The 16,327-nt window shown below is 35.3% G+C and overlaps 2 protein-coding genes across 2 annotated transcripts; both read right to left on the bottom strand.

Annotated features, from left to right (window-relative positions):
• Positions 1-10,459: 10,459 nt before the first annotated feature.
• On the bottom strand, positions 10,460-11,285 carry LOC132790308 (trypsin delta-like). The gene has a single exon (XM_060798799.1). The coding sequence runs from the start codon at positions 11,255-11,257 to the stop codon at positions 10,460-10,462; it is 798 nt and encodes a 265-aa protein (XP_060654782.1). The 5' UTR covers positions 11,258-11,285.
• A 3,646-nt stretch (positions 11,286-14,931) lies between these two features.
• Positions 14,932-15,774, bottom strand: LOC132789846 (trypsin delta-like). Its single transcript, XM_060798139.1, has one exon. It carries the CDS (start codon positions 15,772-15,774, stop codon positions 14,977-14,979), a length of 798 nt encoding a protein of 265 aa, XP_060654122.1. The 3' UTR covers positions 14,932-14,976.
• Positions 15,775-16,327: the final 553 nt, after the last annotated feature.

The raw sequence follows: 16,327 nt of genomic DNA, 5'->3' as shown, positions 1-16,327 counted from the left end.
GAAAATAAATGAAATGTATGTAAAAAGTTGAATTCAGATATAATTTTGCTAAAAATTTGATTATTTGGCATTTTCTCAAAAATCAGTTCGAAATTCTTAGTACTATATTGCTAAATTATAAAAGCAATGGCCACATTGTATCTCAATGAGTTCACTTCACTATGTCACTTTTCAGCTCTTATTAATAATAGTTTTTATTGTGAACATTATTGACATTACTATGTATGTATAAGAGTAGTAATAAAATTGCGTGGAATTTGCATATTTGATAACTCCAAATATAATTTGAATAGCAATTTATATTCATGAATTCGTAAATCAGAAAAATCTAAAGACTTAAAATAGAAGCAGTAAATTCTTTGGCTGTCATTGCAGATGTTAACATTGAAGTCAAAACTTATTGATCGATATATACTATACTTATATGTTACTAACTAGTCTAACTATATATTACTAACTAATTTAAAAAAGATTACCTATCATATGCTATATTTGTATTGATTTAAGTTGTGCCATTCATCTAGCATATGGTGTGTTCTTGATCATTTGATATCTTACTCTTGACAGACGAAATTAAACCATCCTCATGTTCATACCGAATGCCAATGCAATGCAAAACATCAATATCAAAAGGGAAAAGATAAAGCTGTAACTGAAGCTGAAGCGCAGTTAGTTTGCATGCAAATGACATATCGAAATGTGAATGAAAGGGATTGAAAGGGAGAAAATCAACGCGACATGCAGCAGAACAAATAATGTGCATAAATTTATCAAATATGACAGAATGGGAAAGAGTTAAGCATACCCAAAGCGTTGGTCAATATGTTGTGCTGAATATGGACGACTGAGCGACGTGGACAACACTGATTAACAAGATTTGTATTGTCATTGCGCGGACTCAAAATTCTCATCAAATTGGGTGCTTGCAAAATAAATAAGAACTAATATCAAATACGAGATTTGAAAATTTTAAATTTTTTGACCTGTCTGAACTATCAACCATAGCCTACTACAAATTGAGCTATTATCACAAAATTTAAGAGTTAAAAACAATTACGAACTCAAATCTTTTTAAATTTCACTGAAATTCATTAAATTTGTATAAAACATAATCCAAAACAAATTTTATTAAGATAGTGCTCTTACTACCTTACTGCATGAATGGTTGATTTTGGAAACCTGAAGGCTTATTGCGACTTGTGATATAATTGTACACAACCGTAATTACGTTGATACCCAATAAAACAAAATTTTAAATTTTGTAAAATCTTAGAAGAATTGTTAGCATGATAATCCGAGGTTCAATTCTTCTGGGCAGCAGTCAAACGCCGTTTCAAATATGATTTTCACCGAACACAAAATGTGTTTCGGATGTGGAACCTAAACGAATAAAAACAATTTATATACTATATATTTGCCTATTAATTTGTTTATTTTCTTTAATAATCATATAGCTACAAGTGTTATAGTTTTAAATTAGGAGTTTTAAAAAAATATGACATTTACTCATTAATCTTAAATATGATTTACATTAAATTACTTATTACTATAAAATTTCCGATAATGATTTCAATAATATCTTTACGTATTAATTAAATCATACACGGAAACTGTGAATCTATTTATTGGATTTTAAATTTTAAAAATGTTTATAGGAACCATTTTTTCCTTGCGACACAAAAACTCTATAAAATGCAGAATTGATGTTGCCAAAAGTTGACTTGTGTTGACTAGTGTTATTGATGATGATGATTAGATTGTTGAAGCTGAAGCAAAAGTCAGACTTTGTTAGGGGTTTGCTGAGTAGCCACATAATAACGCTCAGACATGGACACACACACACATGAGGGGAATCGGCATTAGCATATGATACGCTCGATGCAGTCTGAGGGGGTGGGGAGGGGAGGCGAAGTCGCTTGGCTCATGCATTTTTCTGCTGTCTGGCAGTAACGTTGCAACGTTTCAAATGATCAAAGTCTCAAATATGCAGACAGACTGGAATTTTGTTGTGCCATTGTTGCAGACAAGCACCGGGTACCTGATGCTGCAACTCCTCCAGCTGCAGCTGCAGCTGCCACACTCTTCAAAACGTCGACGATGAAGTCTAGCATGTTGGTTGCTCTTATGCGTGTTGACTCTTAATGTGCTACTCAATCATATGAGGGCGTTTCAGTGTATGTGCGTGTGTGTGTGTGAATGGGTGTCAATTACTCAAACGATTTTGTTCAGATAAACAAAGTAGGGACGGAAATCAAGCGATGTTCGTACATGAACTCTCGTATTTCTTTGCATAAGATAGAGAATTTAAATCCTTAAATTTATCGATATCAATTCTAAATACTTAAGGTAATTATCACAGATTAATGCAATTATTTTTGTTGTGCTTCCCAAAATTTGCCACACTCTGCTAGCTCCCATATGTTATGTGTGCACACTCATGTCCGAAATTGCAACAACACTAATGAAATTATATTCACAATTTTCAATGCAATTCCCCTTTTGGCTAAACATGCCCAAAGCAAATTTACTGCCTTGCAGTGGGCTTAAAGTGCTTAACAATAGGTTGTGCCATCAAATTGCAATGTTGCCAAATTTGCTGAATCGGCAAGTTTAATTTCTAAACAAATTATATGTTGACAATTTGTTGGAAAGTAGGCAAATGCAAATTGTAGCCATGCAATTTGGTCATGCAAATACGAGAAGATAGATGAGCGAGCCAACCATGACTCTATACAAATTATATTGTAAATTTATCACTGAAGCTGTTGGAACTTGCACAGTGTAAAATAGAGCGAGAGAAGGAATGAGGGTTAACCAAAAATGAAAGGGAGAGAAAGAGAGAGAGAGATAGATAGAGGTACGCGGGTATACACAAAGTTAGACTAACGCTGCTGATTTGCCGCTGGCATCAATTTCAATGGCATTTCCACTGCGCGTTTACAGTCATGCAACAACGACAACAACAGCAACAACAACAACAACGTTGAACAGGACGTGCCACATTGCAATGCCTGTTCCTGGTAAATCATATGCAAATGCATGCGTATGACATTTCAGTTCGAATTTTATTGTCCGCCCAGTTGCTAAATTATTTAGAGCCTGATTCCTGCTTCCATGACGAGTCATGCATTTTGAGTTCTTGTCACAAACAATCTCCCACCAGAGCCCACCCAGAGTCACACACAAACACACATTGGTTTGGTTTTAGTTGCTGTTTAGCACTTTAGTTGTTCAGCCTGCTTTTCGTCTTTCAATTTGACATAAAACCTTTTTGGGCACATTTTATGCAAAGTACTTGAGTGTGTATGCGTGCATAAGCATACAAGTATGTGTGTGTGTGTACATGTACGTGTGTGTGTATACATACGTGAGCGCATTTCACGCCTTTTACCCCCCGCACATCAACACAAAGAGGGGCAAATACGTATGCGTCTTATTTTGCCAGAGTTGCCAGGCTTCGTTGTTGCTGCAAAGGTTCAGCCCCCAAAACAAATGAGCCAAATGTCCCCTTTTATGGGCCACGCAGGCAGGCGAGCGTAAAAACAAAAATTCATTAAATTTCAAATCCTTTTTTTCTTGCGAATCATCAAATGTCGCAAAAGCTTTTATTAGATTGTACACATAAGTACGCATATGTATTGGTGCCTCTATATGTACATACATATGTATGTGTTGGGTGTCTTTGTGCTTGAAATAAGCCGCAACGCAATGTGGTGGCCTAACTCATTACATCGGCCTTCAAATGGATTCATGAAACGATGACATTATCTGAGTGTTGTGTAATGAATATAGCAACATTAATCGCGAAAGAACTTTGCAATGGAATCACAATTTACTGATTTCCAAAAATGTATATATATATGTAAAAAGAAAAATCCTTAACTGAAAAGTATTTCTTAGTAAAGTTAGAATTTAATTTATGAACTTCATATCATATGATTGTTTGTTATAGTTAAAGTATTTGACTCTCCTCTAGCTTTAAGGTATGTCATACTTCAAGAATTTGGTATACAAAAATTCAGTTCACCAAATGAAGTGTAAATTCATTTCGAATCGAACAGAAACATTAATGGAAATGATTCTAGATTGAAGATAACTTTTAATCTGTGGCGCAATTTATCAGTTATAATCCCACAATAATTAAATTAAAACTATTTCTTAAATAAATTGATATCTACATTATATTTTAAAGCATCGTTAGTGTAATATGTATAATAAATTATACTTATTATTTTTCATATGATTATCAGACAGTCTACTAGCCACACACATTCAAATATTTTACTGAATGAACTCACTTCCACTTATTCCCATATGTAGGTATCTAAGTTACGAATGTGTGTTAGGGTATGTGAGTTCCTGTGTTTGTGGAAGTGGTAAAAGCCTCGTTAGTGAACTGATGTGGAAATTTTTAGATTGTAAAATGTGAGTAAATGGCCCAGAGACAACGCAACTCTACCCAACTCAGCAAGCAGATAAGAAAATTTATGATCGCTTTTTGGGGCATTTTGATATTGCTTTTTTCACACTTTAAATAGATTTTGCAATGCTACTTAGTTGCTCAGTTGAATAATTTAAAAACAAATGAACAATTTACATGTGATATGGCCTCGGAAATGTAATTAAAATGGGGCAAACAATGGAAACAACTGTCAAAAGTCAGGCAGGCCTCTGACCATTGTCTGTGCCGCAAATTGACAGCTTGTGCTGGGTCATAGACTATAGACATGGACACACACAATAATTTACTATGTACGATGGACACACACGTACAGATAAAGAGAATGAGAGTGAGAGAGAAGGAGAAAGATGTAAGGACTCAGACATATGCTAGACAGCCGCTCCAGTTGCTGCTACTGCTGCTGGGCGAGGAACTGTTCATTAACACAAACATAAGCTATCAGACAGTCAGACAGTTATGTCAGACAAGCAGAGATGGAGTCGGACAGGCAGTCAGTGAACTGAATGGTCACTGTTGAGGAAGTGTTCTTCTGGGGTGCAGGTTGCAAGGCAACACAACAGTAGTACATCATCATGGCAACAAATACAACTTGGCATTGCAATGTTTGAGACCCATTCCGAAGGCCATTAAATCGCTTTCATTAATGAGAAGAGCCCTGTCGGTTGCACTTTGGCCATTGTCGAAGTTTGTGCAACAAATTAGAGGCAAGTTGGCTCTTACTTTGGGTCATATACTACATGCTCGTATATACATACTATATAAGAGGCACAACAAATATCCGGTACGGAAATTGCATCAAGACACGTGATCCTCATGCAGACAGACACCCAACCTTATGTACAGCGATGGCGGGACTATCACTATGCATAGACTTGTGTCTATGACTTCCGCTAGCCAGACAAATAAATCTTCATTTTGCTTGAACTTTCGGCTGCGGTTGCCGCAAGTTTCTGTGGCCCAAGCGCAAACTTTACTCAGACAAACGGCAAATTAACAGATGCCGCTGTTGCTGTGGCTGAAGTTGTTATTGTCACTGCTGCTAGTGCTGTTAGCGTTACTATATTGTTGCCTTTATGCAGTATGGCCTATAAAACTTCGCATAATGCGTTTTAAAGATCTAGACTCAATGGATTATTTAAGCAAAGGCAAAGAATTACAAATCGCTACCAATTCACTCATTGGCCTACTAAACGCCATCAAACTAATATCGCATTTCGATTGCACCACACATTGATTTGTTTGTAATATAAATACTTTTTTGAAATATTCCAAATGTAAATATTCAATTATACTTATTTAGTAAATCTCTCTTATTCGTTTCTTTTTAATCGCTGCAGACTGACGCTCGCTTATCGGCGAGCTGCCAATTTCGTCCTTATGCATAGTGCTGCCAACTTAAACACGCTGTCGATTGAGTGCTTCAACTATCGATCCTATCGATACAATTTACGAACATTGAAAAATTTGTTTTTTAACTTGGTTTTAGATATAACTTTTATTTACTTTTTATAAGGGATTAACTGATAATATATGTATAGTACACGATTTAGTTGGTTAAACTTAGTAAATACTGCTTTCTGCTGATAGCTATTTTTGGTAGAATTAACTGCTGCTGCCGCTACTAAACAACTTTTGACGACTGCTAGTACCGATGCCTATTGACTTCCGATATCTGAGTGTCTATCGACTAGCCAACATCTCTGTTACATACACATACATATCAGTGATGCCATTTTAGCTAATTTATTGCTAGATCTAGCTATTTTGAAACTGCAAAAGCTATAAGATTTTGTGAAATGCTATTAGCTAGAAATCTAGCATTTTTTTTCAAAGCTTCGGCTACTTTTGGCACTTTTTAAAAAGTTCCGATAGCTCTTTCACCGATAGGATGTATTTTGAGGATGTATTTTGATACTCACAAAAATTTGCATTATAATTCGATTCTGTTTATAGTTCATGTGCGAACTTAGTTCGTTCACTCATTAGCTAAATACAAATCGTGAAATTGTGAAACTGTGATGCAGTGCTGCCAGTTTAGCAATTTAGTTGCATTAGTTAATTTGCAACTTTTAAAATTAAAAATGTTATTAGCTACAAATTTAGCAACTTTTTATTTCTCTTTTGGCAATTTTAGCTACTTTACTTAAATCCTTAATCCTATTTTTTTATTTTTAATTTCAAGATTTTATTTTTAAATGCATTAAAAATGTACAAACTTGATGAATAATGTCATTTAAAATATTTAGCAATTTTGTTGGCTATTTTTTGTATAATTTAGCAATTTTTAGCAATTTTTTTCTGAAATCCAGTAATTTTTGCTCCAGAGATTCTGGCAACACTGATACATATACCAAATCTTTAAATAAACTGGCATTTATAATTTTAAAGCAACTACCAAATTTATTTACTTACAATGGTATCGTCTTAATTAAAATTATAAACGGTTAGAATGTTTTTGACATCTACAGCTGCAGACTAGATTACTAAATTTCTACCTACCAGACTCTTAACATACAATTAGCACAACATCGTAGTTGTTTCATATACTTTAATTGTCATGTAAGATCTTTAAGTTGTTCTGCTGCTACAGGCACTACTTTGGTTGCGCTGCGCTGTTATTACCACTTCTCGGGCTACAGTTGCGGTCATGATGCGCAGGTGATTTATGGCAAGTGTAACAATGTCTGCATATTAATATGTTCCCAGGGCCAGAGCCAGAGCCAGAGACCGCCCTGCTGACTGCTTACATTCGGTAGTTATTCAATGCACGAAATTCACAAGCCAATCCTCCTCTGAAGCTGCCAGTTTAACAAATCTCAGATGCCAAACTATGGGCCAAACTTGAACGTATGTCGACGAGTTCAAGTCGCTTATTTATGCTCTTGCCCTCTGCCAAATGATATTCAACAATTGCAACTGTTTATGCTGTTTGTGTCCTTGTTGTTGTTTGTGTTTTTATTGTTGTCGGCCAATTTGCGACGCCTGACTGCATTTCGCATATTACATGGTATAAGGCAAATTATATTTCATATTTCACAGAGCTCAGTAGACTGTTTGCGTCTCAAGTGCTACTACAATGACGTTCATGTCAAAGCATACGCCCTGTTGGCCAGTTTGGATGACGTTCTCGTCTTATATTATGTGTATTTGTTGTCGTTGTTGTTGTTTATGCTGTCGTAAACGTGACCATGGCCTTTTAAATTGTTGCTGTAAAGTATGCTACAATTATTTTCATCAAGCGTGCACAGCAAAATTACATAGAAGACACGTAATTACATACATATAAAAACTAAAGTTTTTTATGCACCAGACAAAAATTTGTGAGCTTATTTTCCCGCTGCATTGAATTTATAAATAAGCCACGAAGTAACTCTTTAGCATAAATAAAGCTGAATTTGAGGTATATTTTTCATTTATTAAATTATATATTAAAGGTACTTTAACAATTTAATTTTTTCTAACACAGTAATATTGACAAAGCAAATATTCTTTCCGATTTTTGCAATGCTTAAATTAATATTTATATACTTTACAGATAATTTACGATTCTTCTTTTCTATTAAATATTTAAACAAATATTTTGTCACATTTTTAAAGCATTATTAACATTTTTACGTACTTATTACAAAAGTTCTTCTCTGTAAAATTGTTAAAGAAATATTCTATAAGATTTTTAAACCGTTTTTCCAATTTTTTTAAATTTTCAAATAATTTTTACATACTTCACACATATTTTACGTTTTTCCTTTTCTTTAAAATTGTTGAACAAATATTTTGTCAGATTTTAAAAGCGATTTTATAATTTTTCTAATACCTATCATAATTTTTACGTACTTAAGCCGTTTGATAACTATGGTCACAATTAATTTTTCTTACTTCCCAAAAATGAGTAGTTAAATTTTAACCTGTAAAATTTGCCGCCTGTACGAGATTTTGCTGTTAAACAACAAGCAAAAGCAAAAGTGCACTTGAAATTGTTTTTGGGACAACTAAGCCGAGCCTTATACGTGCTTGTGTGTCTCGCTCTCTGTCTCTCCTTCTGCCACTATGCGTACGTTGTTCTCGCCCTTTCTCTTTTTGTGTGAGTCTATGCATCTGTCTCTTTGTGCGTTTGTGTGTGTGTATGCTTAAACTTGTTGTCAAGTTTTCTTTTGTTTTGGATTTTACCAGACCCTCCCCTTTGGTCCCCTACCTCGTTTCCCTCCTTATGTCTGCATTCTGCATTCGTCGAAAAAGCATTTCAAAAATGTGCAAAACTTTTGGTTGCAACGTCGACATTGTCGTTCCCCTTGTTGTTCCATTTGCTGCTGTAGTTGTTGTTTTTGTTGTTTTTGTTGTTGATGTCGTTGGGGGCAGCCGCATGTATAAAGAGCGACAGTCCGCAGGACATTTTATATTTAATTTACAGTGCAACCGCAATCTACATTTTCCCTTCCCCTCCATTCCCATCCCTTTTCCTCTCTCCACATTCAATATACGAACGTGTATGCGAGTCTGTGATTTTATTTTGCATTTAATAGAGTGCCATCCGGATTTTGAAGGGGCAAGTCTGCTGCATGATTTCACCGCATTGATTTTAGACGAATTGTTGTTTTGGCTTTTCGCTTTATTTTTTAAATGTGGCTTTTATTTATTTGTTGGTCTTGTTGCTGTTGTTGTTGGCTATTCTACTATTTTAATGCTAAATGCTTGTGTTTAGCCGCATAGCCAAAAATTAATTTCCAATGACTCTGTTGTTCACTTAATACGCTGTCCATTAAATAAACACGAACACTCTAATGCCCTATACAAACACACAAACGCACACTCATATATATACGTAGCTAAATATTGCATTAAATAAAATCGAAAATAGGCTTTGAGGGCGATCTGGCAAGTGGGGATTAGCGTGGACACGTTCCAATCTCGGCTGTGATATCAAAAGACCCAAATGAAAATGAAATGCCAAATAAATTCAACTCGAAAAGTGAATACACTCTTTAGTTATAATCATCATACAATTTTTCATTTGTAATCATTTTAATCGTTATAAAAAATGATATAAAATGTCGTGCTAAATTAATCTCTTCTTAAATATTAAATTTTTTACAACTTAGCGAATATGCCCTCTTTAAAATGTTTTGCTTAAAACGACAAACAAAAGCAAAGCCAAAGTGCGCTTTTCAATTATTTTTTGCGTCCACTCGACAACTTTTTAAGTGTGGGCTTTCCTCTCCGCCCCACCACACCCCACTCAACACCCTCTTTCCTCATCAGGCCAGGCCTGAGTTCAGTGTTTTGCAGAACAAAATGGTCCCTGTATGGATTCGGCAATTCAATGTGCAGTCGTCTACACTTTTATTGCTTTAATTGGCCAGTGGAGTGCGATGAGGGCAACAGAATATACTCTGGAAATGTACACATGTTGCTAATGAAGTTCTCCAACTTTATTTCTCTCATGTCAGGTCATAATCTGTTAATCTGCGAGCCAAGCTGCTTACAGTATTCTCGTATGTACAAAACCATATTCCCATACTCCGAGCTAGGCCATCAAATATGTGCAAGCTCTGCTTTCGTCAATAGTAAGCTTCAGTACATTGCCCAGGTTACCAGACATAAACATACTCAATACTGTCTGAGAGCCACTTATCGAAACTTGGCAATACCAAAAACAACATACAATCCTTATACGTTTCTCAACTGAGCAGCTATCACTTATAAAGACAGATTCTCAATGGCATTCAGTTCATGTTTCATTTTCTCTTCACTGCATATTTTGGCAAAAAAAAAAAAAATAATGAAAATTGAGACATAGGTTGCAAAAACTGCATAATGTCTCCCAAATTTTCACTTTTCTTTTGTCTATCTTATAATATTACGAGTATGTAGATAACAATGTTTGGAAATTACACGAATATCTCGATCTATTTAGTAAATTATAATTCAATTAAAAGAACTTTCTGAGTTGAAAAGTATTTATTGCAAATTCATAGGTTCAATTTTTTTTCTTGGAATTCTTTACATAAATTCAATTTTATCCAAATTTTCACTCTGTTTGGCGTTCTCCTCGATCCAAGAGCGCAACTCAGGAACGGATGCATAAACGCCTGGTTTATTTGGACGAGCACATCCTGTGCCCCATGACACAATACCCAACAGCTTATTCTCGTAGATCAGGGGGCCACCAGAGTCACCCTGGCAGGCATCCTTGCCACCGCCAGTGACGCCTGCACATAACATACGACTGGTCAGCATAATGGAATAGGCGGACTTGCAAGCTGAGTTGTCGATAATGTTTACTTCCACCTTTTGAAGGTCGCTGGCCAAATTGCCTTCTTCTGTAGTTGTTCCCCAACCAGTTACAAGGACAGGAGTAGCGTTTTCAGGACGTTCCGTTGCCAATTCAATTGGCTGAGCATTCTCATTATACTCAATCTCTCCGTCCAGGAACAGAAGCGCTACATCGTAGTCATTATTTAGTTTCCTGTAATTTTCATGAATGACGAATTTCCGTACAGCTAGCTCCTGGCCCGTAGGGAAGAAGATATTGTTGGTGCCAATGTAGATCGTCAGGTTTGAAGCATCAGCTAGAGTATTCACACAATGAGCTGCGCTCACAATGGTATTTCTGTTATAAATTGATCCGCCACATCTGTGATTGCCTCGGTAACGCATGGAAATCTGATGAGGATACTCGCGAATGTTAGTTGTTTCGCCGCCTACAATACGTCCGTCTGGCATAGGAACATCGCTGTGGAAGACGGTGCTTGCCAGCGATGAACCGATTATGAAAAGCGCTATCAAGATGCGAAACATTTTTACAAACTAACATTTCATTGTTGGAGATCGGTCTTTTTATAGAGGTTAATTCTTGATTAAAAGCGATAATGAAAACGACATAAATCTATATAAAACGCGTTAAGGTTAATGTCTGTCGTATCTTATCCTTATCGACAGCTGACAATTAAAGGGGATCGCCCAAAGAGCTTTAGTTGCAAAGCTTACTGCTACATAATTTTATTTTGGTTGTATTCAATTAATTTGAATTTAATAAGTTCACTATAATATCAATATAGTATAATATAGCAGTTGTGGTTTTTTATTTATATTATATAATCTTTCTTTCCATAGAAGAAAATTTGCATAAAGTAATACAGCGCTAAACTCGCATAGAAAGCACCTCTTTTATCGAAACTATTTAAAAAATATTTGTCAATATTCTTTAATATAATTTTCAGATGGAAGAGACAAAAAAAATCTCTTATACAGTCAGATTCTTAATAGCATTCAGTTTATTTTTCATCTCCTCTTCACTGAATATTTCGGCAATGAAAAAGTAATGAAAATGAAACTTAGGTCACAAAAAGTGCACTGTGGTTTGGTGGTTTAAAAGTGTATTCATTGACTCTAGGACTTTTAGACTTTTAAGTTATAAGTTTTTAGGTGTTAACGGCTGTCAATGTGATGCTTTGGATGACAATATAGTATATTTTGTACTCTTTGGTATATTTGACTGTACCAGAAAAAGCCTTCGGGATACTTAATATAGTTTTGTTATATATTAATCATAATACTGATCTGTTTTGCTTACGTTTTGAATGGACTGTAGATTTCTTACTTCCTATTAATTAGCTTCAAGATAAAAAGCTAGGACAACTTAACTGGTCACACGACAATCAATTCCCCAATCATAATAATTGAATTACTAGTGTTTAAAGCTAATCAATAAATTACAGATGCAATAAATAATTTTATAGAAGCGATGACATTTTAATATTTTGTGTATTCCCCCAGAATCGGGTATCTCCCGGACTTGCTTAACCGACTGCAATACGAGTAGATAACAATTTTTTGGAAATTACCCGATTATCAGCTATTTTTAGTAAATTATGATACAATTAAAAGAAGAACTTTTTGATTTGAGGAGTATTTATTGCAAATCATATGTTCAAAATTATACCCACAATGTGGAAGAGTATTATAATTTGTATGAAACAGGCAGAAGAAGCCCTCTCTGAACCCATAAAGTATATATGTATATGTTATTTTTGATCATCGTCAACAACCGAGAGAATATAGCCATGTCCGTCTATCTGTCCGTCTGCCTATCTGACTGTCCGTCCGTCAGTTTGTATGAACACCTAGATCCCATATACTATAAGATAAATTTTAAAGCTATATTTTTTTGTTCTAGATTTTTGCTACTTCCGCCCCGTAAATCAAAAAATCTAATATAAAGCAAAATTTAAAGCTAGATTTACGACAGTCTATTGAAGAAGAAAAAATTGTGAATGGGAAAATACAGCTAATGCGAGCATTAACTGCTCTGATACATCTTATTCTCTATGGAATATTTGATTTGTAACAGTATTACGATATAGCAAATAAAGCTTTTTGAATATTTCAAAATTTTTATAGTACATTAATTTAGTATATGTGAAGAAGAATATTGCACTCTTTTGCTTTTGCTGAAAATGGATAGCGGGTATCTCCCGATCGAACTCGACTTCCTTATTTGTTTCTCTTTTCTTTTAAATGTTGAGAAAATTCGAAAATTTAATTACCGCTGTAAGTATTAAGCTATTCAATAAATCACAGATGCAATAAACATTATTATAGAAGCATTGATATTTTTGTGTATTCCCCATAATCGAGTATCTCCCATGCTCGAGTCGCTCATGCTTAATCAACAGTAATACGAGTAGATAATAGTGTTTGGAAATTACCCAATTAGCACGTGCTATTTAGTCAATTATGATACAAATAAAAGAAGAACTTTTTAATTTGACAAGTATTAATTACCAATTCATATGCTACATTTTTATACCCGCTACCCAAAGGTAGAAGGCTGTCGTTCCGTATGATCCGTCAGATCGCATCGCATTAATTTTATTTTGACAGCACTTGTTATTTTTTTGCGCAGATTAAGTTTGTTTTAAAGCTACATACATTCTCCAAATCTTAATAATTCCTGAATTTGATTACGACCAGAAGTTAACGAATTGTATAAGTTGTTGAAGAAAAACTATTATGTCGGGTCTTGATTGACACTATAGCACATTTTGTACTCTATAGATTGTGTTTAATGCAACAATCGAATTGCTAAATAATGCTTTTGGTATAATATACTACTGTGGGCAAAAAGTAAGGTGAATTTGTTTGTAAAATGAAAAATCTTTGATTATTCTTCTAAATCAATATCATGCCCTTCAAAGTAATCCCCTCCCGATAAAATACACTTATGCACACTTTTTTTCCTATCCTCGAAACATGCCAAATAGTCCCTTTTCGGTATAGCCATCAGTGCCTTCTTCGATTTAGCTTTTATCTCCTCAATCGACTCGAAACGCGTTCCCCGAAGTGGTCTCTTCAGTTTTGGGAATAGTCAGATGTCACACGGAGCCAAATCAAGCGAATACGGTGGTTGTGGAACGATATGCGTCGAATTTTTGGAGAAATGGTCAAGAAAAACGTGTATAGAAATTGGTCGTTTTTGGTACCAAACGAGATTTGACTTTTCGGAGGCCCAAATGGTCTTTCAAAATGGTTTTTACAGATCTTTCTGATATTCCGATAATATCAGTAAGGTCTCTAATAGTCAACCGACGATTTTTGCCTCCACTTCATTGACGTGTTGGTCATGTGTTGACGTCGATTGTCGTCCGGAGCGCTCCAAGTCATCAACACGTTCTCGAACCTTTTTGAAGTCTTTGTACCACTTAAAAACATTTTTTTTTGTGACATGGTAGAATCACCAAAGGTCTTCCGCAACATCCTCAACGTTTCCGCAGCCGAAATTTCATTCGGCAAACAAAATTTGATGACATTTCTCATTCAGACATTGTTAAAAATCGAAAAATGCACTCTTGGTCGTTTGGAAAACACAAGTGTTAATATATTTCTGATAATGGCATTCATATGAAATTTGGCCCAGATATCATCAACAGTCTTGCCAACTTAAGAAAAAAAGAATTAGGCCGAATTGTTAGGCCCGCGAAGTTTAAATTGAAAATTCACCTTACTTTTTGCCCACAGTAGTATAATATAATTTATAATATATTATATATGTTATATGTTATATTATATATAGAATAATACAGCTTTTATTTAAATTTGATTGTAGCTTTTTGATATGTTTTTCTCAATCATTTTTAAAGACATTTATTGTTTCCCCAATTTACACTCTCTTTAGCGGTCAATCATATAATACCATACCATACCATACCATATTACATTTTGAACACGAGTCTTTCAATTCCCCAAGTCAGAAAATATAATTACCAGTGTAAGTTTCAAGCTGTTCAATAAATCACAGATGAAATAAACAATATTATAAAAGTGTTGATACTTTAATAATAATGCATTCCTCCAGAATAGGGTATAACCCGGCTTTGCTTAGTCGACGGTGATACGAGTAGATAACAATAATTAGAAATTACCCTATTAACATGTGTTAAATTATGATAGAATTAAAATAAGAACTTTCAGATTTGACAAGTATTTATTGCAAATGTTCCATTTATTCTTAAAATTCTTTACATAAATTCAATTTTATTAAAATTTTCACTCTGCTTGGCGTTCTCCTCGATCCAAGAGCGCAAATCAGGAACGGATGCATAAACGCCTGGTTTATTTGGACGAGCACATCCTGTGCCCCATGACACAATACCCAACAGCTTATTCTCGTAGATCAGGGGGCCACCAGAGTCACCCTGGCAGGCATCCTTGCCACCGCCAGTGACGCCTGCACATAACATACGACTGGTCAGCATAATGGAATAGGCGGACTTGCAAGCTGAGTTGTCGATAATGTTTACTTCCACCTTTTGAAGGTCGCTGGCCAAATTGCCTTCTTCTGTAGTTGTTCCCCAACCAGTTACAAGGACAGGAGTAGCGTTTTCAGGACGTTCCGTTGCCAATTCAATTGGCTGAGCATTCTCATTATACTCAATCTCTCCGTCCAGGAACAGAAGCGCTACATCGTAGTCATTATTTAGTTTCCTGTACTTCTCATGAATGACGAATTTCCGTACAGCTAGCTCCTGGCCCGTAGGGAAGAAGATATTGTTGGTGCCAATGTAAATCGTCAGGTTTGAAGCATCAGCTAGAGTATTCACACAATGAGCTGCGCTCACAATGGTATTTCTGTTATAGATTGATCCGCCACATCTGTGATTGCCTCGGTAACGCATGGAAATCTGATGAGGATACTCGCGAATGTTAGTTGTTTCGCCGCCTACAATACGTCCGTCTGGCATAGGAACATCGCTGTGGAAGACAGTGCTTGCCAGTGATGAACCGATTATGAAAAGCGCTATCAAGATGCGAAACATTTCTACAAACTAACATTTCATTGCTAGAGATCGGGCCTTTTATAAGAGGTTAATGCTTGCTTAACAGTGATAATGAAAACGCTATAAATCTATCTAAACCGCTTAATGTCTGCCTTATCTTATTCTTATCGATAGCTGACGATTAAAGGGGATCGCCCAAAAAGCTTTAGTTGCAAAGCTTACTGATACGGAATTCTACTTAGGTGGTATACGATTAAGTACCATGTCATCGGAATTGTAAATTTAACACTTTGTTAAATTTGAATTTAACAAGTTTACTATATGCACCAGATATAATTTCTTTGCATAGAAGAAGAAAATTTACATAAAGTTGGACAGTGCTAAATTCGCATAATTCGCAAATTATCCAAACTTTTTCTATATATAAAATTTTCATCTGGAAGATAATAAATGAGTGTTTGATCGAATTCTATTAGGTGCGCAACAAAGTTCTCGCTGTTTGTCAGTAGATGACTTTATCACTAAGAGTTGGTCGATTTCGATATATCCAAAACGTCACGAACCAAGATTAGACATATTGTAAACAAACTGC

Source organism: Drosophila nasuta, chromosome 3 (genome assembly GCF_023558535.2).
Source record: "Drosophila nasuta strain 15112-1781.00 chromosome 3, ASM2355853v1, whole genome shotgun sequence".
Classification (NCBI taxonomy): domain Eukaryota; kingdom Metazoa; phylum Arthropoda; class Insecta; order Diptera; family Drosophilidae; genus Drosophila; species Drosophila nasuta.
The sequence above is the reverse complement of the archived record's forward strand: the minus strand, read 5'-3'. Positions and strand labels throughout refer to the sequence as shown.

Excerpts from the sequence above, each read along its gene's own strand:
- LOC132790308 (XM_060798799.1), bottom strand. The coding sequence starts at position 11,257 with ATGTTTCGCATCTTGATAGCGCTTTTCATAATCGGTTCATCGCTGGCA.
- LOC132789846 (XM_060798139.1), bottom strand. The coding sequence starts at position 15,774 with ATGTTTCGCATCTTGATAGCGCTTTTCATAATCGGTTCATCACTGGCA.